Source organism: Wyeomyia smithii, chromosome 3, assembly GCF_029784165.1.
Source record: "Wyeomyia smithii strain HCP4-BCI-WySm-NY-G18 chromosome 3, ASM2978416v1, whole genome shotgun sequence".
NCBI lineage: Eukaryota > Metazoa > Arthropoda > Insecta > Diptera > Culicidae > Wyeomyia > Wyeomyia smithii.
Window position 1 is genome coordinate 86,553,778 of NC_073696.1, and position 27,642 is coordinate 86,581,419.

General features: G+C 37.7%; 1 protein-coding gene across 10 annotated transcripts in view; it reads left to right on the forward strand.

Annotated features, from left to right (window-relative positions):
- LOC129727122 (dual specificity calcium/calmodulin-dependent 3',5'-cyclic nucleotide phosphodiesterase 1A-like) overlaps positions 1-27,642 on the forward strand; it is a 601,383-nt gene that overhangs the window by 344,187 nt on the left and 229,554 nt on the right. For 4 of the 10 annotated variants that reach the window (XM_055684607.1, XM_055684601.1, XM_055684602.1 and 1 more), the window contains exon 2: positions 17,701-18,750. The exons of the other annotated variants lie outside the window; for them this stretch is intronic. In XM_055684607.1, coding sequence (XP_055540582.1) covers positions 18,441-18,750 — 310 coding nt within the window. In that variant the 5' untranslated portion in view covers positions 17,701-18,440. The remainder of the gene's footprint in view (positions 1-17,700; positions 18,751-27,642) is intronic. 10 annotated transcript variants of the gene reach the window in all.

The following is a 27,642-nucleotide window of genomic DNA, read 5'->3' on the forward strand; positions in this document are numbered from 1 at the left end:
GTTTCCGGAACATCATTAACTATAAATATCCTATAGATGAAGAAAAAAACACAATTAACTAAAAATATCCACTATTTATTGAAGCTTAACACAGTCCGCAGTATTCCTCACAACTTTGAAAAGCTTAACGTCATCGGCGTACAATTTACGGCAACCATCCGGAAGAAGTAGAGAAATATTGTTAATACATGAAGAGTAGCGGTCCAAGATTGCTACCTTGCGGCACTCCAGCGATATTGTTAAACTGTGCTGAAAACTGAAACCCTATCTTCACACACAGTGATCGATTCATCAAATAGGATGCAAACCATTGCATTGGCTAGATCACACTCCCAGTTGTTAAAGTTACGCTTGCTTTCTATCTATTTCTTCTTTCTATCTATTTCTGATTTTCTTCCTGTCGTGAAACAACGAACAAAAAATCATTCAATGTCCAGAAAATATTCGAAAACTCACCCCGCTCTCTTCGAGACATCATACCGATCAAACAAACCGTTTTGACCCTTAAAATATTTGTAATCATCAATACCTCCCCAAAACAGCATTTTTCAATAGCTTCTCAAAAATGAGTCTTGGCATCTTTTGCCTATAGAAACGTCTATGCAAAGTTTCAGCCAAATCAAAAATGACAATTAAAGAAAATATTAAAACTGGGACATTCTTTGTGGGACGGTTCCGCTATTGGCTGTTTCGTTTGCTGACTGTTTTGAGGGATGGGCAAATGGTGCACGAGCCGTTGATAAACACCGGCTTGAACTTTTGTGTGTAGATCAAAACCTTGTTGTCCAGCGTAATTCTTGTAGAGATTTCGTACATTGTTTTTACGTAGAACTACATCATTCGGGAAACTTTTTAGGAAAGGTGTAGAACGAAAGTTTCGAGTCCTGACATGTTATTATTTTTGTTCAATTCCAAATGCTTCTAACTCTGTTAGTTTTTAACGGATTTTCTTCAATATCGCAACAATTTTGTTTACGATGAAGAAAACAATGAAAAATAAAGAGAAAAACTGCAATGTAAGTCATAAAAAAATCAGTGGTACAAGCTGCAAGACGGATTCTCGAACTCCCGAATCTCGACAGTAATCGCTTGGAATTTGATACCCTGTAAACCACTTGCTTGATAGACTCAAATTATATTTGAGTTTTTCTAAATCATGTTTCTTTTCTGATATTGTAATTCTCAATTCTCAATTCTGAAATTTGTTTCATCTCAGTCTCAGAGTTCAAGTTCCAATTCATTACCAGAGGACATTTTTCTGGTGGAAAAGTACCACCATGGAAAAGCACCATCAAACCGATGCCCGCAAAAGCTAACATTCGCCGATGCTAAGAACCTCGAAGCACTTTGTTCCGCCAATAAATCACGATACTGCTGCCGTTCATACCGCCGAAATTGCCAACACTCAATAAATAACCAAACATTCCATAAATGAAGTTTGTGGAAACGATTTGGGTCCAATTTTCTCATTAGTGACACAACTAAATTGGTTCCACTGCACAGGCAGTCCCAAGTGAGGGGACACTTTATGATTTGATCATTTGTAATTCTACGGAAACCAACGCCAGTGATCCGTTGCCTGCGGCTTCATGTCTCCACTCACTGCCAGTGTTTCTCATCGATAGGACAAACCAACTTACTGCTGGCAGACCCATTTTGGTTGATGGAGATTGGCTGATGATACTTGATTCTTTTTTTTTGCGCTCGTTATGATGAGCGTACATCAGTTACAACAGTAAGGAACTTATCTCCAGGGTAGAGACTTTTGTTCTACGGCATTCATTTTGTTTGCAATAGAAGTATTTTTCGCCCTGTTGACAGTTGCAATTGCCCGACTAAAAGAAAAGGTCAGCAAACAATTGTTGGAAACCTTTTTCCTGGCCGTTCAATCTCAAAAGATGTTTGAAGAGATGAAATCTAGTAGATAAGAAAAATAAATCTCAGCCGACGAGTTACACCGTTCTTGTGCAGGACTTACGGACCATGACTAACATTTGATTTAATTGGAAATATTCGAAACGCCTACATTTACTATAGACAATAAACTGTTTATGCGAATTCTCAGTTCCACACAAGTTGAGCTCACCAGTACGAAATAATCCTTTCGCCACTACAATCGGTTTGTTTTTTTTTTTACCAAAAGCAAGCCCTGGTTACCACGTGTCAAAATAGCTGTTGCGAACTTCTAACACGCAGCGAGCCAAATTTAAACCCATTTCGAGCCGAGCGCAATCTCACAAACGGTCCTCGGTATCTTCTCCCAGCTTCCATTCAACGGTATTCGCTTCCAACTGGGAGGAGCACAAATGGAGACCTTTTTTCCTAGCGTGCGTCAAAACGGATTGCTATCTGTCTATTGACATGCACCCGGCCTGTGGGTCCGGGGCAGTTTGCACGACCGGGTCGAAACCATTTGCTTCCAATTCGGATTTATTGCGGGTTTTTTTTTTGGGGGGACTCGGCTATTTTCTGTCCTCTCGGTGAGTGTTTGTGTGGTTCAGGTACAACACAATCTGGGTCGGTAAGCCTGCGGACTATTCAGTTCTATCAATTTCAAAAATGTCTGCGAAAAGGTTTCGTATTGTCGACTTCAAAGGAAGATTTCTTCTGCGGAAAGGTTTTTTTCTGTTTGTTCAATGATTCGCCTTAAATGAATAATCAATTGAAACCGTCCTCTTAAGCGTGTAAGCTCTTGGAATGCGCTGTTTAAATGAGCCAATTTTAATTTGTTAGGATATTCACTGTTTGTTGTGATTGTGATGCAGATTTTAATATCAGCACGAAGAGATAGTTATGAATTAAGAAAAATAGCAATTCGATGGTTTATTGTCACTGCTCAACCATTTATTCCTCAAAACTGTTCACTGAAATGTTTTTTTTTGCTCTTCAAAACAGCGAGTTACTTTTAATAATTCAATCCACATGGTGTCGAATTTCATGCTACAAAGTATAAAGCAACTCCATTCTTTATGCAGCAATGGAGACGCTTGCTGTTTGGCAAAGTAGACCAACGAGATGCACTCTAGATGCAATATTTTACCAAACCTTTAATTAAAAATTAAACATTCATTCAGCTTCCAGCAGAGTCAACAAGTCAAGTTTAATCGGAGCACGGCACGTATCTTAGCTATCATGCCGTGCGCGGAGGATTTCAAGTGCAAAGTTGAATCTTACTGCGACTAAACTACGACACGAAGACAAAACCCGAAACAGCCAAGATATCCCACTAGGAATCCCGTTACAAAACAGTTAATCCAGAATCACATAAATGATATTATTTTGTCACCGCTATTAAGCTCCCGCTATTTCTCTACGTTACATTTTATCTCAATTTGCAAAAGTCTTACAATTAATTGATTCACTTGCGTGCAGTGTGACGAAAGTAGCTTTCTTTACAGAGTATTCGAACAATCAAACTATTAATTGTTCATGACAACATTTATCTGTTTATTTATCGGAACAGTGCACACTGCTATCCCAAATATTCCGAAATATCCTAGAAAATTCCACTCATTGCGTGTCGAATTAAATCTGCTTGCTGTTGCTACATTCCTAGCGTGACCAGAGCAAGGGAGAATGACTCATTAACCTTTCGGAGTGATCGAAACGTTCTCAGTTACATAAGGCTAACCAACGAAAATATTCTATCGAACAAGAAAGCTGTCAAGATAAACAATTAAATATCCCAAAATATTTAAAAGTACCTTTTAAAACTTCCAACTTGTAACGCTGATTTTCCTTTGAGAACCGCAAACAAATTCCTAATTTTCTGCACGGAGTGTCCATCGTCTTTTCAAATCACTGAAGGACTGCAATTACTGTCTTAACTTTCAGCAAGCTAAAGCGTACATCCGGCGGAGACAGCAATGACAACAATGCCGACGAAGGCGTTGTTGGCCGTCAAGCTCGAGAAAACCGGCCGAGTAACAGAGATTCGCTTTCGTGGCACCCAGCCCCCTTCCATCGGCCGGCGCACTTCCCTCTGTCAAATTGTTACGGCTAATCAATTAACTAATTAGCCTGCCGGGATACAAACGAATGGCCTACGCTTTTTGCAGTGGGCATGTAAAGTGAAGCAGGTAGTGAAAAATGAGAAAATTAGAACGAAATGAAGGTGGGGACAACCGAAACAGCCGTCGGGATGATCATAGGCGCGGATAATTGATTGGATTTATTTTTCGATCCAAGGTCAAGACAAATGATATAAGCTTTGTTGATTTTATCATGGCAATTGAATGAGTACCGGGAAATTCTTTAGAAATAGAATTCTTGTTATTTCATTTTAGACTCTAGTAACGACGCAATTTTACAATTATAATTATGAATACGAAGAAATTCGTTGGATATACTTAGCAGTCATTGTTACATTAAATTTCTCCATTTCGCTTCCTAATGGTATTACGTGTGGATAATACATGACTAGCAGACGTTATTAGAGCCATGAATTCCACTGAGCTTGTGCGCAAATAGAAAAGTAATTGATGTTCAATAATTTCCAGTCGTCCCAACCCATCTTAAAGGAGACCGGCACGTATGATTGCTCGCTAACCTCTGACATTAATTACTGCGATGTCTCAAAGTGGCGATAGTTGCGTGTCAGGTTGATAATCAGAGGTACAGCAATCAACCAACGCGATCAATCATGTCACGCTCGCTCATTCTTACCCAATAAAATATTTAATTATATCATGTCTATGTTACATATTCCATTGAACCAACCTGTATGGTCTACGAAAAACTTCCCCCAAATTATTAAAGTTTGTTGATTCTGTCGGAATGAACTGGGAGACTGTCATTCTTATGGCTGCTTCTGTTACTGTTTCCGTTCATTGAATTAGATAGACCGTAATGTTGCCCCCAACTTTGTTACCCTGAAATTAAAAGATGAGTTTCAATATTTCGTAAATACTATTTGTCAAAACAGGTTTTTCCTTTTAGCCGAACTGAAAACTATGAAAAATTGTAGCTTTTCAAGAATTCCTGTGAATTTTAATGCTTCTAAACAAGTCGGAAGTGTGTATAGTCTTCGGAAACTCAAATAAAGTTTTCCCGTAAGCAATCGTAGAAGCGACGAACCCGGTGAGTAATAGTTCAGTGGCCATTGGACCCACTTTTATCTTTGCTAGGGGCACCAAATTTCACAGGAATGATAAAAAAAGAGCTATAATATTTCGTTTTTTCCAGTTCAAGTTTTAGAGCAAATATTTTTTGACGTAGAGCTACGTCTCTCAGGAAGTTCGACTACATAGGAATGTGAAATGAAAATCTATAAACGGAAAAAGTAAAAAATATTTCCAATTTCAAATACTAATAAGTCGGTTAGTTTTTAACGGAATTCCTTCGTTCTTGCAACAATCGATTGGAACATCTTCTTTGCAGAGAATTTTAATTTGATTTTTGGAACTATTGTGCCAAGCCTTGTTAAAACGCAAAATTCGACCTCTGATTGGTCACCTAATACTTACTTTCCCAAGCACAGTCGACAGATTTATAGACCCAGTATATCGAGGATGTACTCTTGCATCTAGGTTAGAACCTGCCTCAGCCTGAACTCATATTAGTTTTGGACAGCGAATTCGACTGTCCTTACACAGCAACTGTAGTGGAAGCCGGTATCAGCAGCGATAGTGGCAGGGTCATTTGGTGCAGCGGCACTTTCTCTAGTTAAAAAGCTGCCTTTTCGCCGTAGCGGGCAGCATTCGTAGTAGGTATATATGGCTTCATTTCCTCCAATGCAAGGTTACCTTATTTTGATAACACGCAAACGTTCTGGAATGCTGGTAATCAAATTACGCGGGCCGTCAAACTGTCAGTGTGAAAACAGCTCTCCACTGTATTCAGAAGAATGCTTTATTCCCACAGTCAGGGATAGCACAGAGATGCGATTTGCATTATATCCGATATTAAATTGAATTTATTTTTTGAGGACAAATTATATACCTGATTGAAGAGGGCATATCTATGGGTACCAGCAGCGGGTATCAGTAGCAGTAGGTGCAGTGGCACTTCTCTTTGTAGAAAGTTGCTCTTCCTTCAGTGAAAAGCTCTGCCGTGTTTTGGCAACACACAACCTTCTTTGTGGATACTGGCAATCAATCTGCCGGCCGTGTCTAGTTGTTAGCACTGTTGCCAGCTATACAGATTTATCTGGAAATGTACAGATTTTCTCGGTTTTTTTCGGTACAGATTCTGTACCGTACAGATTACAGATTTCGAGAAAAAGTACAGATAAATACAGATTTTTAGATGGTTAGAAAAAATTAGACAAAACTTTTTGACCGACTCTGCAACGATACAATGGATGCGATCTTGTTATCCACGCACTTAGAATTTACTGCCAAATCTCGGTAATTTGATGCCGAGAATGGCACCACCCGGTTAAAAAACGGTAGCTTTTACAAATTCTCGCAAATCTCGATTTAACCAAACTAAAATGTTGGCACAAAATATCCGAAATATCGGTAGTGTTGCTGAATTAAGGGTTTCATTGTTTTTTGGCTGGATTTTCAGGAGATTGAACCGCAATAGCTCGGTAATATGCATTAAATGTGCAAAAGTTTTATTGACAATCGAGCTAGTAGTTTGGAATTAATATTAACTGAGTCAACGCAGTCACAGTTTTCTCTAAACAATTCACGTTGAAGCTGTATAAATATATAAAATAAAAACTTTAGGCCAGTGGTACAGATTTTGGTACAGATTTTTCCCGGAAATAGTATAGATGAAAATGATTTTTGCAGCTCCCAGTACAGATGAAAATGTGGCAACACTGGTTGTTAGTGTGAAAACAGCTTTCCACTGTTTCGTCTGTGTGCCCTTATCCTCATTGTCGGCACAGTACAGAGATACGATAAACATTGCATCGAAAAACAATTGATCATAAGGACAACAAATAATTTATTGAAGATTTAATATTTTCTCGTTTTGCGCTAGAAACAAGAGTAAAATGACTATTCAAAAATGTTTGCGCTAAATAGATTTACTCCATTCGTGCTCAGTGATATCGTATTTATATGTGAATTTCGGTAGCACTTCAACTCCGCTTTTGCACAAAATTTTAAACATATTCAATACCGTTATCCAAGGTGAGATTGTGCCAAAGAAAGATGCTTTTTTGTTCTCAAGCTTGTAACGCACACATTTAAGCAAAGAATTCGATCCAAAATACACCAATGCATTCTAGAATGTTTTGTTAACAACTACAACAAATATGGTTAAGTTACAATAAACTATAATTTTGCTAAAAATACATGAACTTTGGCTCAATCTCACCTCTTCTATGGGGTGAGATTGTGCCAAAAACAATAAGTTGAATTTAATACCTGTTAAATGAAAAGTAGTATGTCTACGAATAATCGACATGACTAACATGATAAAACAGTAAGTATAGGGACAACCATAAACAACTTGGACTATTAAGGGGCTTCAGGGGGTTGATCAGAAACTATATTTCATAGAATTATAGAAAAATGTATGGCTGGATCAAATTGATACATAGAGTAATTAGTTATGAGAACTTATAGACAGTCTCTATACTTGACACAAATTCAGAAATTTTCATTCAACTAAAAGTGTATGACGCCACAATAAAACCATTAACGTACCAACGCGGCTTGGTTACCATATGTTTCACCTTGGTTTGAAAATGTAAAAATGGACCAGCTGTAACCTGACTTCATCTATTGACAAATAACGAGGAATTGGTTGCACAAAAAGATATGCTGAGTAAAGCCAAAATAGATGTTTTTAAGAAATGATATCATATGAAACTGTAAAAAATGTTGTCATTAAATTGTTTTTAAAAAACAAACTTTTGTATATATTTGAAATTCACTTTTTGGGTAAATTTTTTCGTTTGGGTTGCCATTATTAATTTTTTATGTAGGGTAAATTAAGCTATAGTGAACCCCTTTGCTATATTACCCTATAGTGGACCACCTGTCAGATTGTTTCAATTTCTCTTAACATAAACCGGGATTTATAAAGGTTTGTGATGCAGATTGCCTGTATAAGAAGTTTTCCGATGGATTTTTTTTTATTTTTTGAAAATCCCCCGAATTTTCGTATGAATTAATTTGATCTGGCGGGTGATCCATAATAGGAAAGGGGTCCACTTTAGGTTAATATACCCTATTTTAAATCAGGAATCTTGATAATTAACATATCCTTAATTTAATCGTTTATGAAATATTTTAAGATGCGAATGTTTTCTCGAAAACGGCTGTCACTTAAGGATGTGTTCACCAAGAGCGTTTTTGATTTGAATTACACCAAAAAACATTATTCATTATAAATTTTGTCAAATCGAAAGATCGACAATGCTCAAAATCACGAGGAACATTTATAGGGTCTGCCTTGAGAGGACCTTTTTTATTAGTGGACCACTCGTCAAATTAAGCCAATTTTCTCTTGATATGAACCCTAATTTATTAATGTTTCTCGTAGGATGAATTAACCCATAGTGGACCCCTTTGCTGTATTAACTTATCTCTCAGATTATACCAATTTCTCTTAATATAAATCGAAACTTAAAAGCGTTTGTGATGCAGATTGGCTGAATAATATGTTTCCCGATGGGTTTTTCCTAAAAACCGCCCGAGTTTTCACATAATTTCAGTTAATCTGACGGGTGCTCCACTCTAGGAAAGGGGTCCATTATAAGATAATCCACCCTAATTCCGATGCAGGTTTGCTGGATAAAATGTTTTCGATGAAAGTTTTCTGAATTCCACCCGCCATATAATCTCATTCTTTTAGAGAACTCGAGGGATTTTCAAAAAACTTCTCTCGGGAAACATCGAGTTAAACTAATCTGCATATATAAAATAAAGGGGTCCACTACAGGTTAATTTACCTTAGGTAATTAAGCACGTTCAACTCTGATTCTAATAAAATATTGTTGATTTATTGTAGAACTAACTTGGATGAACCACTTCCTACAGTGGATCACTCTGACGAATAACTGTTTATTCTTCCCAGTAGGCACAAATGACATGTTGGTGACCTTAAAGAGAAGATTCATATTCGTATGAAGAATATGTTCTGTAAATGGTCAGGAATGCTGAAAAAGCGTCGAAAAGGAGTGGCTTAGAGCCTTATATAAACTTTTAGTAATTGTCACAAAGTGGTTTGTTAAAAATTTTCTACATTTACATATTTTTAACTTGGTGATATTTATAGGAAAAACCAGAAACATTTCTATTTTTTTAAATTGTCACCGCGAGACATATTTTTATCAACACATTCATGAATATTTTTCGTGACAAAGTTCTAAAATAAAACATACTATTCGTGACCAACTCACGAACATTGCTATTTTAATGTTTTTTTATTTCTCCGAAGAAATTTAGAAATGATTGAGTGTGTGTATATAAGTAACAACATAGAACAAGTGGAAATTTCGATAAATGCCAAGAGCTATTTACAAATGCAATAACATATTCATGGAGAAAGTATATCGCCTACCCCTTAAAATTTTCACGCGCTTTCAAAAAAATTAGGTTTTAGATAGTATTCGTAAAAATTTTAATATTTTAGAAATACGAAAAAATAATTTTGTTGATCTCTTAAGGCAAATGTCTGTTTATAAGTGACTACTGTTGTAATCTTGCTACAAAATACATGAAAATTTTCAAGGAAAACGTCTAAATCATATTATGGTTTAATTTTAATTTTTTAATGGACTACTTTCGCCGCTTTTAGTAAGTATTTCCCCCATTTTAGTGAGCCAACAAACTTCAGGTGTTCGTCACCAATTATTCTTGGTGACTTTTGTAAACAAGATGCATTCCTCCGGTTATAGATCATTTCTTGATTCTTTAATAAATATCAACTGATACGGGGACTCATTTGAGACAAAACCTATCAAACCTCAGTTTCAGGGACTATGTAACCTTATTAAATTGAACTTTTTTTTTATTTGGTTCAAATATGATAGTTACTAAAATCCCGCGGAACTTTCAGAAAGTTCACATATTCTCCAATGACAACATTTGGCAAAAGTTTCCATACAAAAGTCACGGTGGTTAAATAGTAACATTTGTTGGTCAAAGCCCGATGTTTACTTTTTCTGATTTTTATTTAAACCAAAAGAAATGATTACCAAAATCACTGTGACAATGTTATTAACTTATTAGTTTTTTCAAAAAGTCACGAACTCTATTAAACAAAACTTTCGTCAAATATTTTCTTACAAAAGTCACAGTGACTAACTGGGGAAACTATATCTATAAAAAGTCACTGTGCATTTGTCAGAAAAATTTAAATGTACCTCTTAATTTCTTGGTGACTATTCTAAGACAAAAAGCCATTTGTACTTCAAATTATCACCGTGACTACATAATGGAAAAAATACTTTCGTTTCACAAGTGAAACGATTTCGTCTGTGACTCTTCAGAGAAAAATAAATAAATTGTAGTTCAATGATCACGGAAACAAAAGAAAAGAAATATTTGTTTTTTTATCATAGCTTTAGTGTCTTTTGTAGGAAAATAAACACAAGTTTTTCTATAAAAGGTAATGGTTACTCCATTACAAAAACTATTTCCATATTGTTTTTAAAACGTTCGGGGGACAACTGTAAGAAAAATGTCCTATTTTATTTGTGACTCTCGTGCGGATTGGGTTATGATATAGGGTAAAACTACCTTGGATAGACCAAGTCCTTCAATGGACTGTTTTTCGTCATCAGCGTGGTTCACTGGAAGAAGTGGTTCACCCTGAATTGGAATTTACAAATGTTTCTCGTGATTCTGATGCAAATCGGGAAACATTTTATGTAGCCCATCTGCATTAGAATCACGAGAAACATGTATAGGGTGAATTAACCTATAGTTTTCCCCTTTTCTGTAATGCACCGCATGTCAGATTAACTAAATTTCTCTTAACATAAATCAGAATTTAGATTGAACTATACTATAGTGGACCTCTTTCCTATAGTGGAACACCCGCCAGATTACCTCAATTTATGCGTAAACGATGCGTGTAAGATTTTCCGAAAACTTCCATCCGGAAATAGCCAGTTTTCATCACGAACATTCATTAATTCCAATTTATGTCAAGAGAAATTGAGTTATTCTGATGGGTGGTACACTATGGATAAACAAAGGAAAGGGTTGTTCCTCGTGATTCTGATGCAGATTGGCTGGATAAGATGTTTTCCGATGGTAGTTTTTGGAAAATCCCTCCAGTTTTCGCATAAGTTGAGTCCACTAATAGTTTACCCTAAATTCCGATTTATATTAGGAGCAATTCAGTTAATCTGACGAGTGGTCCGCCATTAGGAAGGTGTCCACTATAAGTTAATTTACCTTAGTTGGATAAGATGCTTTTCGATGAAAGTTTTTTGGAAATTCCTCAAGATTTCACATGCATTGAGTTAATCTGACCGGTGGTCCACCAAAGGACGTGGTCCATCCGAGGTATTTTTTCCGAAATTTAACGCAACATTTAAACGAATTTGTCTTTAAGGTAGAACTACCTTGGATGGACCGCGTCCTTTAGGAGAGGGCTTTCCAGAAAACTTCCACTGGTAAACATCCTATCCAACTAATACGCATCAGAATCACCGGAAACATTTTCAAACTAGGGTTAATGAACCTAAGGTGGACCATTTTCCTATAGTGGACCACTCGTCAGATTAATTCAATTCCTCTTAGCATTAAATCGCAATTTATAAATTTTTCTGGTAAATCTGACGCAGATTGGCAGGAAAAAATGTTTCCCGATGAAGGTTTTCGAAAAAAATCCGGCAGGTTTTCACAAAATGTGAGTTAATCTAACGAATGGTTCTCTAGAGGAATGGGATCCACTATAGTTAAATTTACTGAAAAATTTATTTCAAAAGAATAGAAAGTTTTTCTCCCGGGTGGTCCACCGGAGGAAGTGTTCCATTCAAAACAGTTCAGAAAAACAGTTTGAACGATTTAAATGGTGTCCTTGACAAAGTTGTGAGTAATAAAGTTGCGATTATAGAAAAAATATATACACTGTGATAAAAAATCTTTTTATGTGCCATATTTTCTACATTTTGACAAAATATCAGGGTGAATTTATCTTCAATGGACCACGTCCTTTAAAGGACCACCCGTCAGATAAACTCAATTTATGAGGAAATTCGAGAGATTTTCAGCAAACTTCCATCGGGAAACATTTTATCCAGCCAACCTGAATCACAAACATTTAAAAGTTCCGATATATGTTAGGAGAAATCGAGTTAAACCGACATATAAGTTGATAAAGCAAAAGGGTCCGCTATAGGTTAATTTACTTTAAATATCTCAAAAAGAACACTTAAACATAGGGTAAATAAACTTATAATGGATCCCTTTCCCATAGTGGACCACTTACCAGATTGACACAGTTTATGCAAATATTCGAGGGACTTCCAAAAAACTTCCATCGGGAAACATTTTATCAAATCAATCTACATCACAAACATTTTTAAATTCCGATATATGTCAAGAGAAATTGAGTTAATCTGACGGATGGTCCACTATAGATTCATAGAGGAAAGAGGTCCACTGTAGGTTAATTTACCCACGATTAACTCTGATTCCAATGAAATGTTGTTGATATAGAGTAGAACTACCTTGGATGGACCACTTCCTACAGTGGACCGCCGGTCAGATTAACTCAATTCATACAAAAACTAGATAAATTACCAGAAACTTTCATCGGAAATCATCTTATCCAACTAATCTGCATCAGAATCTGGAAAACATTTGTAAATTCCAATTTATTTCAACAAAATAACCAGTTTTCGTCATGATGATCCACTGAAGGAGTTGTTCATCCAAGAAAATTCTACCCCAAATTGGAATTTTAGTGTTTCTCGTGATTCTGGTGTTAATTTGGGTAATTTTGATGCAGATTGGCTGAGATAAAATGTTTCCCGAAGGAAGTTTTTCGTTTACCCCTCGAATTTTCACATAAATTAAGTTAACCTGGCGGGTGGTCCACTATATGGAAGGGGTCCATTACAGTTTAGTTTACCCTAAATTGCAATTTATTCCAAGAGAAATTAAGTTAATCTGACGAGTGTTCCGCTTTAGCCTAATTTACCCAATGTTGAGAAAGATAGAAAAAAAAACATAACTTGTGAGGTTCATCTCTTAATCTGTGGTGGAACCCTTTCGTATAGTGAAACATTCGTCAGATTAATTCAAATTAATCGAAAACTCGAGGGATCTCCAGAAAACTTCGGTCGGGAATCAGAATCATCTTATCCAGCTAATCCGCATCAGAATCTCGAGAAACATTTGTAAATTACCATTTCTTTTTCAAGAGAATAACCATTTTTTCATCAGGGTGGTCCACTGAAGGAAATGGTCCACCAAAGGTAGTTCTACCCTAATCCCAAAGATTGATTCATGTCAGCACAAAATCCGGGACATCAAAATTCGGATCCATGCAAAATTTTTAGGTGAGGAAGGAGGGGCAATTCAAAATCGTCAAAAATTTGTCATCGTCCGGTTGTCAACGAAGGGGAGAGGAGGGGTCAAAATCGTCGAAAATTTGTCAACGTGGAATGTGGAAGTTAAATATTTTTTTCGCCAATTTCACGAATTGTTTTAACTCAATGTGGAACAGAACAGAACAGAACAGAGTTCCTGTCCTTCGTTATGTGAAGCTATATGTGCAGAAGAGCAATTTTCAATTGTTACGAGGGCTCTGTACGTACGACGCGAGCTGCCAAATATTGTTTTTTGTTTTATACCATTGGTTGTAAAGGATTATGCAATTCTAAAACTCAATTGATCATTTTTCCTCATAAGCTAAGAGCTTCTTCTCTTGCACAAATAATAATCGTGGTATCAAAATAAATGGGGTTATTTTATGTTGTTCTGACGAGGTTTAGTACTATATGAGCCGTTGTGGAACAGAGTGGTCTATGTGCTATCGGTCAAATTTTTCAGGAGAAGCAATTTTCGAAAAATCTCTGAATAAAATTCTGTTCAATGGATTCTTTCAAACTGCAAAATTACAATATTAGTACTGAGAAGCTGATTTTTGTATGATTTTAACTACCAGGCTCCTGTTAATGAGTCCAATGGAATCCCACTACGAAACCAATTCTAAGTTATTATACTATTTCATGTTTATCGAGAGAAAATTCTGTAACATCGAAACAAATTTTGTTGGTCAGTGTTATATCAATTCAATTCGATTAGGTCACTGGAAGTTGCTTGACAGAGAAACTGTTATCTCTATGAACAAAATTTAAACGATAAATTCTGTCTAAACCACAAATTATGTTTGTTAACCTTCAAACCAACTGCTGAAAAAAGCTGCCAAATTTATAAATTTCACAAAATGTGCTTTAAGGTCGCTGCAAGATACAACATCTTATCATTATTAATATATACAACCATCTTACAATAGACTCCAGGTAAATTTGCCGCAGTCTTCGACGAAAAGTTACCTTTTTCCATCGCTGAATACATTTGCCAGCAAAACCAACGTTGTGGAAGGAATCGAAACCTGCACCACACCACCGCGCCCGGGTGCTGACCCGATGCTAAGAAAGCAAGCTGCGGTCTGCCTCGGAAAGTTTGATTAACTTTGCGAAAGTTTTTGTTTGAGTATATCCATTCGTTTCGCCCGGCCTACGTGCTGTTAATTTGCCTACCTCCTCAAAGTATGCTTCCATTCTTATTACGCTTGAGACATTGTTGCACTTGCAAGGGTTGACAGACCGTATCCGGATATAACTGCGGATGCCGTTTGGGTTTGTTGTTTTTCTTTTTTTTTTGTGAAACAAAAGTTAAAAGTTACAGAAATTACCACGAGATGTGAAACGTTAAAGTTTGTTATAAATTAGGGGGTAGGATGCCACAAAAAGCGTTTCACCGAAAGAAAGAAACGAAATAAAATTCTCCAAAAGTTTCGCGGAAATTATATAATTCGAACATATCGAAACAACGTACCTTTGCGGTAAATTTCAACCTGTCAACAAACTAAATCTCAAAATCATCTACATCTCTCGGATTGAAGCACCCGGAACCGAGACCAGACCACAAATTTATAAAAACTTATGTTTTGATTAGATTGGCATCAAACCCTCCCAATTCGTTTCAAAGTCATTAACACGCATGTGATGGATGGCTATTTTTCGAACCAGGTATATAACGTTCCACTAGGCCCGGGACAATTCATTTATGTGGTCTGGATATGAACGCGATTATCACCCAATAAATCGCAAATTATCACAAATCAGCCGTTTTAGCCGACATTGACACATGAGCAGAATCATTTCAAATCGCCTGGAAATACGCGAAAATTTAATTGACCATGATTTGAATGAAACTTTGCACACGTATTTGGCTTAGCAAACTGAGCATTTTTCACAGGTGGAGAGATTTTTTACACCCATGAGTTACATTCTAAATGGGCGTATGCCTTTCGGCATAGGTTTTATTCGAAGCATTGTAGCCCAGAAACCGTTGGTTGTATAGAAAAACTGTCTGAGAATGAGTTGTAGGGAATTAAAAATGCACCATAAAAAAATATACACAGTACAAAAAAAAATTTTTTTGACCAAAAAAAATAAAAAATAAATATTAAATTTCAATTTAAAAAAAAAAGAGTTGAATTTTTTTTTATTTTTTTTAAAGAAGCTCGACGTTAATACGCAACTTTTAAAAAAAAAGTCCAGGATGGAGAAATGAAAAATATTTTTTTTATGGTAGATTAGTTTTTTTATGAAAATTCTAATTCAAACATTTTTCAAAATATTTGTATTTTGATGATTTTTGAAGATGCAGAGAGTCATTTTAAATCAAAAAGCTCTTGGTAGTAAACATTCTAAAGGCATTGGTTTTCGAGTTATTTTTAATTTAAGCTCGAAAAATTATAATTATTTAGGAAAATACACGTTTTTCTTAATTTGTCCATGGTTCTCCAGCAAAAACCATACGTTCATTGGAATGCTTGATCAAAAATATACAGTTCATTCTTTGACAACAAAACGATTGGGCGAACGGTTCTCAAGAAAAGAGTTAAGTGTTCTAAGTGATATAAATATATATAAGAATCAAATATTTATTTTCGAGTTTTATTATCTTGAGAACATATTTTTTATGACATAGATACTTTACAGAACTAGTTTCACTTTATATTTTATATACATCATAAGTAAATGATTGGTCATCTTTTGGAAACATCTTCGTTTGTATCTTTTTTTCTGAAATCGGAACAAAAGAGTGATACTTTTGTGTGGCAGCTATTATTATAGATTTTTTGAAAATATTGCTCCATTCTGTTACTCCTTGTTCATATTCTTCATATGATACCCAACTAAATGACATTTTGGATGAATTTTTATTACTTTTCTGATTAGACCAATCATACAATTCTTTTGCGCTTGCAATGGGATGTTCATGTTCTTTAGCTAAACTTGCATTACCTGCCATTCGTTTTAATATGCCACCAATTGCATCGCATGGGCCTTTACCATGAGAAGTCACAAAAAAATGCCACTCTGCATCGACGTTATATTTAGTTGCAAAGTTTTTTCTATTTTTATATTGTGAGGCAGCTCCATCAGACATTAATCAACTCTATTGTTGTTTTCAAAAAACTCATTAATTTGGCGGTGAACACCTGAACCGCAACAGTATCATGAGATTCTGATTCAGTGAGTGTTCCAGATTCTGAATAGTAAACAACGAAGGGATGAATGGTGGATTGACTATCATTCCAATAACTACACGAATCACAAATTGATAAAGACGTATTAAAATGAGCTTGACTGTTCAATATTTTTAATTTCGCGATAACGTTTTCGTTTAATTTGCGTAAGCTTGATGAGCACCGATGATCAGGAAAGGGTTTACAGCATTTGGGCTAGGTGTATTCCCTTTCACTTTATTCATCTTCACAAAATGCAAACTGTTACTAACACATCTGGAGTAGTGCAATCGTATTTATAAACGAAAACAGATATTATAGGTAACCCAGTAGTTATTGGTTGCGTACTTTACAAACAGTTATTATTAGTAAACAAGTAGGTAGTGTTGCACGACAAACATATTTTTTTATAAAACATTCGGCAAGGGGGAACGTGTAGGTAGGCTAAGGTTTAGCGCTCGAGTTATTTATCCAATCGTTTTGTTGTCAGAGAATGAATTGTATATTTTTGATCAAGCATTCCAATGAACGTATGGATTTTGCTGATGAGGTTCAATTGAAGACCGTCTGAAGGTGGCACTGGGCACTAGAGGGTTAAGGTTGGCGGAGCTTGACATTTTGAAATACGTTGTACTGCGACAGGTTTGATTGATTGAAGGACGGCATTCGAGTTGCATGAGGCGTAACAGCAAAAAATGCGTTGCTGTGGGTGAACCCACGGACTCTTGAAATAGTGCAATGAGGGAATGTTATCAGACGAAGTACGATACCGACACAATGTTATCTCCTCTAAGATACAATCTAATAAAAGTAGAGAGCTGAACCAAAACATGTTTACCACTGCGAAGTCTGTTAAATCGTGCAGGAAAATTATGCAAACACAATTTGCAAAAACTTAACCGTCGAGCAAATCGCGTAGCAGAAGCTTTTTACTTCCACTCAGCGAAAACATGCAACCAATCTTTTTTTTTTATGTAGTACAGAATGAAATTCACTTTACACTTTTCTCGCTTCACTACAGCAGAGGGCCATTTTGGGTTCGCTTTTTTATTAATTTTTCGCCCCATTCAGTTCAAAGTGAAGTGATTAATATAAAACAAGTGCGATTCTAGCAAAAAAGGGTTTCATCGGCCGCCGAATCGTCAGTACTTGGCAAAGTCAACCAGTTCCAGTCCAGTCATCCTCGTAGCGTGCGTTTTTTATTTCTAGTTACCGAATTCACAAACCAGACGTGCTGCATAAAAACTATCCTAAAACGTCCGAATGCCAAATTGGCAAGTGCAAACGTCCTCGAAGCACAACCGTCTGCTCCAGTCAAAAAACGTCATCGTCCCCCGAAACGATAAGTAGCTGGTGTCCCACAACTGTGTGTGTACTTGGAATTTACTTCATATGCAAATGTAGATAAACTGTATTAACCTTATTAGCATGATAGTAAAAAATGCTAAAGTGAAGGGAGCAGTCAATCTTATGTTTCAGCATAAAATGTAACCGTCCGAATGCGATATCTTCGTAAACAACTGTGGCACTATGCAATCCGCAAATGGTTTTCTCAATCCCAAGAATACGTGACCAATTAATAGTGGTGAATCCAGTTGTCTGTCTTCGTTTATATTGATCGACTTTCGGCCTAAACTATAATTGAAACGACATTTAGCCGAATCACCAGGGAAGGGTTATTAAAACACTTTTGCGAAAAGCAAATAGTGCCAAAGAGTAAAATTGGCTTGAAATGAAGCGATGATTTCGAGTGGAAACGAGAAGTTTGTTAGTGATGTGCTGAATAAATAATCTCTATCCAACCAAAGAAGATGGCCGACAGCAGCTCCAGCGAGGAAGAACAGTGCCAAGGCGTTGATTCCGAGTCAACTGTTTCGGTGCCGTCGTCTCAGTTAAAGTTGGTCCAGCGTGGTTCGGCACGGTGCCACGACTGCTATGGCGACTGCGGCGATTGTATTCCTTGCTGCAAGGATGCGGTGCACAAGTGCCACTCGGATCCACTGACTGGTGGTAGCAGGATGCTGCCCGGCAAGAGCTTGTTGACCCGTTCGCTGCGTTATCCAATTGGGCCAGCCACTCGAAAATGTGTGCTCACACTGGACGGGTACTCGTACGTAATCGGTGAGTATTTCAAACAAACAGAGATGGGGATTCTTACTGGCAGGAGAAATTTATTCAAATTTATGGGCATCCATACATTCGCTTAGTTACACTCCAAGCGTACAATTTCAACACAAAGAATCAGAATAGCTATGGCTCGAGACGTCTTTTATGAAATTTTAGTTGTGTGTAATATTTGTTAAGTCATAGATTATTTTGTTCAATTTTGCTTTAACACTTTCTTTGTTTATCTCCAGTACAGACACCAGAACAAAAATAGTAAAAAGAGTAAAGAAGATTACAGGTAGCAGAGTGGCTGCCGTTTCCACGATGTATCAGATTTTCAGGAAATTCAGTAAAAAATGAAATTCTTTTCCAGAGCCTGCAATCGAAGATAACAACAATTTTTATTGCATTCCATTGAGTCAATATATTTCTGTTTCTCTTCAACCCAAAAGCACTGATCTGTTCAACAACCGTTGATTCAGTATCGATCCGTGTAATGGAAATGTTTATCATTTCACAGGTCGCATACACTGTTTTTTTTTTATTCTACTATATCAACACCAAACGCACATTCAAACCATCTTTTCAGTTTATTGACCAGTCTGGGATGCAATATTTTTACACTATTTCGGCTCTGCGCACAATTTCGTTGCAGTTTTTTTTTTTGCAATCAGATAACTAGTTATCAACTCAGAATGATGATGCAGTCGCTAAATCGAATATAAATCACAGAAACAAGAGCAAAGCACTTGGAAAAATTGCCTGACGAAAGTTTGTAACTGTTCACTTCGCTATGACGATAACCGGTGTCGACATTTTTTGGCGTGGTGTATGCCGCTTTGCATGAGTGGAAATATTTCATCACTTTTGTCGTTCCACTGTGATAGTGTGCTACCACATGAGGATGGAGGTTGATGACGACTAGCAAGCTTCCCCTGATCCTCCAGTCCAAATACCCGTTATCTTCCACCTTTTTCCTTCCTCGTCCATTTCCCATCATCCCAGACGGATCGGATCGATGGTACCGTTAGTCATTTACTTTCGGCCCAAAGCAGGCGCTAAATCGAAATCGCTTAATATAAACAGATTTTAAATGATCTAACGTCACACTTCTCGGCTGAAATTCCTAAGGTTAGGCCAAACGAATTGCGGTTCTTGGTTATCAATATCGGGCAGGCCAACAGTATTGCTACCTCTAAGCTTTTTACGAAGGATTATGACGTGAATATCGACTTTGTAGTGACCGATCCGAGTCTGTCCGCATCTTGAAGGTTCCTTTTGGCTGTTTTAAGAACAGCAGCCTTCCTGAGGTTAAAATACTAGATTGCAAGCAATTGTTGTAATATCACTCAGTTAAGGTTGAGAAAACCTGCACCCCGTCAGACTCGTATTGAGTCACATTTTTCGGATCTGCGCTGCTCAACCATATCTCGATCCACCGGGTTCGGCTGTCTGTCCGGCTGTATGTACCTCGAGTGATGAACTACGTTCACTGCAAGCAATTAGGCCACACGGCCACCTTTTGTTGCAATAAAGCACGATGCGGTTAGTGCGGAGAGAATCACGCTGATGATTCCTTCTGTAAAAATACAGAAAAGTTTATAAACTCAGGGAGACTCAGCATGATCTCCTAACGGGGACGGGACACGAGGCATATGGACGCTAGGCATATGGATGTTAGGCATAGTATGCTAGGCATACAGACGCGAGGCATAATGGATGTGAGGCATAATGGATACGAGGCATACTGCCACAAGGCATAACGGACGCGAGGCCGAATGGACGCGAGGCCGAATGGACGCGAGGCCGAATGGACGCGAGGCCGAATGGACGCGAGGCCGAATGGACGCGAGGCCGAATGGACGCGAGGCCGAATGGACGCGAGGCCGAATGGACGCGAGGCCGAATGGACGCGAGGCCGAATGGACGCGAGGCCGAATGGATGCGAGGCCGAATGGACGCAAGGCCGAATGGACGCGAGGCCGAATGCGATGTTGTACGATCGCATGAGATCCAATTATGTAGTTCAGGTGTTATTATATTCCTAAAGAGTTTAAGTTGGGTATAATACCTTTCTTGAAATCATGCGGCGAAGACGCATAATCGAGGGCAAGGAAACGAGGTGGCACTAAGCCGCCGTGGTTTCCGCAGTCCGAGCCGGCCGCCGACCCGCCGTCGGAAGCGGCGGCCTCTCGCACCCAAACGACTGATCTACTGGTTTGCTAGGTCTACTCAAACAGAGTTTTCTTCCCTTAGTTAAGTCCGAACGAGCGGTAGCGAGTAAGGACAGCATTCGCTTGGACAGCGAGTCGGCCGAAGGCCGCGAGTGTATTGCTTTTCAAATGACACTTTGAAGCGAAATACATGTTATCGAATGCTGTGTTGATGATGACGATAATAACACATTCCATATCACTTCCCCTTGGCCTTGTGTCCTTTCGGCCTAGCGTTTATTCGGCCTCGCGTCCGTTCGGCCTCGCGTCCATTCGGCCTCGCGTCCATTCGGCCTCGCATCCGTTCGGCCTCGCGTCCATTCGGCCTCGGGTCCATTCGGCCTCGCGTCCATTCGGCCTCGCGTCCATTCGGCCTCGCGTCCATTCGGCCTCGCGTCCATTCGGCCTCGCGTCCATTCGGCCTCGCGTCCATATGCCTCGTGTCCGTATGCCTGCCGTCCATTATGCCTAGCGTACTATGCCTCGCGTCCGTATGCCTCGCGTCTGTATGCTTAACGGGGTGTCATCTCTCCTAACATGCTCATGCAGCGCAGGAAGAAGTTGCAGCGGTCTTCGAAGGAGCGTTCCAAGTGTTCCAATTTATATCAAACACATTCAATCTCCTGTTATCTGACGAAAACGGCTCTGACGATCCATTAGTGGGAATCTCGGGGAGTCTGGTAAGAGAAAAAACCTTGCCTCTCACTAACTTCCCTGAAAAGGTCCCAAGATTTCCCTAAATGGAATGGATAGTGCATCCAAACCGAAAAGTTCAACGGAAAACTTAAGCTAGCACCTCCTGGAATAGCAATTTTAAAGTCACAGAAGGAGTTCCCAGCTCTTTCAGGAACATCTGAAACCCCAGATGTTCCTTTTGCACATCCAGCTGATGAAACAAATTCTGGATTGGTTAAGATTTCTGATATGATGGGCCAGATTTTTGTAACTTTCAGTGTACCAGATCCAATTAAAACTTTCCAACAACATTCCTATCAACTCTTAGATCATTTTTAAAGCAGTTGACTGTCCCTCCTTGCAATGATAGCATCCTTGAATTGGTAATTCATCCGCTGAGATTGAGAATTCTATCTCTGTAATGGAGCGGAATTTAACCCACTTACTTATTGGTCCGTGTTCGCCAGTCCGGCAGAACAAAGGGAAGGAATTAGAGCCATGAGCCTATGGGTCTGCCTCTTCTGCGTTGTCCTTGCGGACTCCAGCCGAGTATTTCTTTGCAAATACCGTTCACTGTTTTTCTCAAGGTGTGTTCGATCCAATTCCACCAACACTTTCGAATTTCTGTCGCTATCGGCCGTTGATAACATCGATGATAGAGCTCCTCGTTGAATATCTAGTTATCAGGCAACCAGGCACGAATGATGTATCACATGCAGTGATTAACAAATACCTACAGTTTTTGCCTTGTCTTCGCTGAGGCGCACCACGTTTCGCAGATGTACAGCAATACAGATTTAACGTTTAGACTTAGTCTTTGCTACATTGACTGAGAGACCCGCTACCTGGGAGCACTCATCTAACTTGCTCTGAGAGAGTTTATCTAACTAGCTCTGCATGTTTCGGCGTGCCAGCAAAACAATGTCGTCGACTAGGTCGAGATCATTTAGGTGCTCCATTGTTAAAGGATTCCGAAGCCAATACTCGGTTTGGTCTACCTCCAATCGCTCCAACTGATATCTCTTCCATAACGATGAGGAACAGCAGCAGTGACAAAATGCAACCCTGTCTCACACCAGCAGTAACCCTTATAAGGTCGGCCAGACGCCACTGCACAACACCATGCACGAAAACGCCTCGTACTGAGCCTCGATGAGATGGACTAGCTACTCTGAAACTCCTCTACACCTGAGAGCACCCCAGATGTTTCCGTGGTTGAATCGGTCAAACGCTTTTTCAGGTTCAACGAACACCAGTAAACGAGAGTCCTGGAGTTTGCTGATCTGCTCCAGTATAATGGGAAGCGTTTTGATATGGTCTACACATGATCGGCCAGCACGAAATCCGGCCGCTCGAGAGTTGCGTCAACAACGAAGTTGCAGAAGTATTATTTTGAAAATTTATTCTTTCAACGTTTTGATTAATAAATACAAATTAATGAAGATGCACTTTGAAGGTAATCCTTGATCATATTTCAACTTTATTTACTAACGGGTCAACTCGCACGTAATCAATTGATATTCCGTATGACCTTACAGGAATATTAATTGAAAGCATCGAACTTTTTGAAGTAGTATCGTAGAGGAGTCCAAAGGCCGAAACGTCAGATATAAAACATAATAGCGTTGTGATCCACCGTTACGACTGAAAAAATGTCGTATTTCCCTAGCATTTTTTTTTTTTTGTGATCGTATGCTACGTTATATACGGATTAAAATTAATTTTTCTACAATAAATTTAGTAATTCCGAACGTGCGGTAGCGCATGAGATTAATCAAAACAGTTCATCTCCTAAATTTTCTTTTCCTTCTCTGACACATAAAAATCAAATAAATTACCAAAGCTACCAAATTTTAAAAACTTATGACCGCTTTTTTATCTTTCTAGGTAAGTCCATCAACAAATTATCAGCACTCATCATAGAAATGGCAAGTACCGCAAAATTATGGATTAATTTCAAATACAGCTGCTTTACCTTGCCATGTTTGGAAAAAAACGTCTGGATTTTTGTTGTTTTGTACTAAAACTCTCGAAAACACGTAGTGGTTGTTTACACTGAATACGAACATCATTTTGACATCATTCACCAACACTGTACACTTTTAATCAACTTATAAGTAACAGAAAAAGGCTCCAGAGGTAGAGCCTTATGGAACGAACAGAGTGCTACAAGAATCTATCGACAACCGCTGCAGCATACTAAAGTAAAAAGAAGCAAGATTAAATTTTGTTTACTTTCACTTTTATTGCTCTGTCGGTGTTTGTTGGGCTAGTTGAAAATATCTCCATTTATTAATAAAAAACTATATCATACAAATAAATCAAAATTTTACTTTACTTACTCTTCTAATATGTATGTACTTCTATCCAAAACAGATCGCCTCTAAAATTTAAATAAACCAATAGCACAACATGGCATCTTTTGCCTATAGAAACGTCTATGCAATGTTTCAGCCAAATCAAAAGGGACAATTTAAAAAAATATCAAAACTGGGACATTTTTTGTGGAACTGCTCTCGGATAACATTACATTTACTGAAAATAAACTTTTTTAGATAATTATTTTTAATTTTTCTTTTAATTTCTTTTCATAAAACAATTCTTTTAAGAGTGTATGTTATTTTGGAAAGACCAAATTGCTATCTACAACTTTGCCGAAGACGTCACCCGATCAAACGAACCGTTTTGGCTCTAAAAATATTTGTAATAATCAGTACCTTCCCAAAATAGCATATTTAAGCTTCTCAAGAATAAGTCGTGTTCCAAAAAATTAAACCAATTGCACAAAATGGCATCTTTTGCATATAGACACGTCTATGCAAAGTTTTAGCCAAATCAAAAATGGTTGATTAAATTGGTTGCCTGTTTTATGTGGAATTGCTCTCAAGCAAAATATTAGATAAAAAAACCGTATGGTTTTGAACAATAATCAGATTTTTTATATTCGCATTTAGGATGGTCATGACTATAGCACCAGTCAATGACGATCTTGAATTAGCAAAAAACGGCTCAAACTTAAAAAAAATCTAGAAAATAACAGTACGCCACACCGTGCGACATTTTTGTTGCAGAATATCACTAGGTAATTACTTGTGTAGAATAACGAGAATGTAGCAAGTAAATAACAATTGTTTCAATTGTTCAAAATTTTATTGGTGCAACCAGAAAAAATTCTTGCAACATTCCATATTTTTAATCAACAAATATTGGATAGTTTGCATGGAAACACGTGGTTTTGCCATTCATTAAGATTTTTGTTCAAGTTGTTTACTCAGTGTATTTTACAATACTCCATTTTTCTCATAACGTACAATATGGTGTTTGCGAAATTTCACAGATTTTTTATATGTTCCATTCGTTATTTGGTAGAACAAATTTTTGCTTAAAAACCAAGTTTGGACCTTCTTTTTACCAAAGACATACTTGCACCATTTAAAGGCGCAATATACAATGGAAAAAAATACCAGTTTTATTCTTTTATTTTTGACGTTGAATAACGTCTTATTTTAGTAGGGTGCCATTCCAAAAAATCGAGAATGGAGTGAAACAACAGAATGAAAGATTTCAAACGCTTACGCTCGAGTACACAACGACACGGCCACCGGAAGTATAACATATAAAAGTTAGTATGCAGCAATCTAGTCTTCATTGATCAGCCGATCATTTATGCTTTACTGGAAACCGCTGCACCATACAAATCGACCGGCAAAGCGGAAGGTTCTTTCAAGAGCAGCAGAGAGCGGGTGGTGGTGAATTTTAGTCGCTCATTGAAACGCACGCCATCGAATTGAATTTCTCATTCTTCCTGGAGCAGCAGCATGTGAGTGGTGGCAAATATTGATATTGATTGAACTGTCATCTTTTGAAGAAGGGCACGCTTACAAAAACCGCAAAAAACGCATCAAAATGGTTCAAGTGTATAGCTTCATTTCACACAACCCATTCCGCCCCCTGAATAGTTCTTCCAACTGATGTCCCGCGATTAAGTCTTTACCATCTGGTTAATTTTTTAAAATACAAACTAAAGTGCTTCTGCATTTGTAGTGCTTAGTTAAGTACTCAACCATACATTTGTTAATGCCAAATGCGCGTTATTCAACGTCAGTCACACGGCCGTGCCTTGGATACAACCTTCTGCATTTTATCAAACTAGCAGCAGTTCACTTATATTTTTCAAGCAGTTTCCACCACTGCACTGTGGTTTAAAAGTCCATTTTGACGCGCTTAATTGATAACTCCTCGTACGTTGGATATAAAATATTGACGTCTTCAGCAAAATTGATAGGTATGACCCCCTGCATCTTCTGGTGCTATGAGATTTGTGATTAATCTCCCTAAAAGTGAGATGCAAAATCAATTTTTTTGTTTCATCGAGAGAATAGCACTTTCATTCAAGCATATGCAATTTACATGTTCTGGAATAGTTAAACCACGCTTGGTGGGATGGTCACCATAGATAGGAACTTATTACGTGGTATCTTGGTTTACAATATTAGTATTTCATCTGGTTAAATCATTAAAGAGAGTGAAAACGAGGTTTTTTGTTATGAACCAAACTCCTCAGCAGAAAGTCGTGGACTAGCGAAACTACCAGCGTTTGAAAGTTCAATTGTCATACTTTCATATGATGACTACAGAATCTGCATCTAAGTGCCTCTAAGAAAGATACAGAGGTTTGAAATATGTCAAAAAAAAATAGTCCATAAATCATAGTTTTTTAAACAATACGAATATAGTATCTTTCAGACAATTGTGTATATTGATGCTACTAACAACTTTGTAGAACATAGTGAAGGCATAGAAAATAGAAAAAAATATGTTTCATTGAAAAATGTGTTTTGACAGGTCTATTTTTAATAAAAGCTCTCTAAGTCAATTTGAGTAAGAGATATGCATTTTGTGTCTTCGACAAAGTTGGTCGAACTGATTTTACCTATAACTTTGTCAAAGACATCAATCCTGATTTTGCATCTAACTTTTAGGGAGATTAATCACAAATCTCATAGCACCAGAAGATGCAGGGGGTCATACCTATCAATTTTGATGAAGACGTCAATATTTTATATCCAACGTACGAGGAGTTATCAATTAAGCGCGTCAAAATGGACTTTCAAACCACTGTGCGCTGTGAAAGTTTGGCAAATCCAATGAACTTTCTTTCTGTTTTAATATAATTTCCCTAGTTTTTTCTGCAATCTGACTAGGTATTACACAAAAATAATGTTTTCGGAAAATCTGGAATGACAATTATCCTAGAGACAAAATGAAAGCAAAAACAATTATCACTCGCGCCCATTTTTTTTCACAAACCGATAGCTCTTTTAACTAGCACAATTCTGTACAACTTTGTATGACGGATGGACTAATAATTATTGCGATAGTTTCCTCAATGTGCTCTCATGGTTCTGCTGTACTACTTGAAAACTTCAAATTCGTCATACAAAGTTGTTAAAAAATGTGCATATTGAATGAGCTATCGCCTTGCGAAAAAAATGAGCGTGAGTGATAATTTACATCGTTGGCTAAAAGATTACTACCTTGCTTGCTGTGAGGATAAGATGTTTTCGACGAAAGTTTTTTTAAAATCTTTCGAGTTTTCGCATAAATTAAGGGAATCTGGCGGATATTCCATTATAGGAAAGGGGTCCACTATAGGTTAATTTACCCTAATAACGCTATTCCAAACACTGAAAACGCTATTCCAAATAAAAATACTTAAGAAGACCGTCTATGCTGATTCCCAAGGTTGCCCCGTACGACCTCCAACTTAGGAGGTGGAAAAACTCCTCAGAGACACTATGAAATTGAATTTCAATCTGTACAAGACGATACAGATGCTCCACCTACGACCAAACATTTTCAAACAGGCAAAATTATGAACAAAAGTGTTATTCTACCCCATGCACATTGAAGATGATGCAATTGCTGAATCGAATGCGATCCACATGAAAATAGAGGCTACCGAAAAGTATATATTGTACGTAGATACGATAACTGGAAAAAATCTCAGATGATGTGT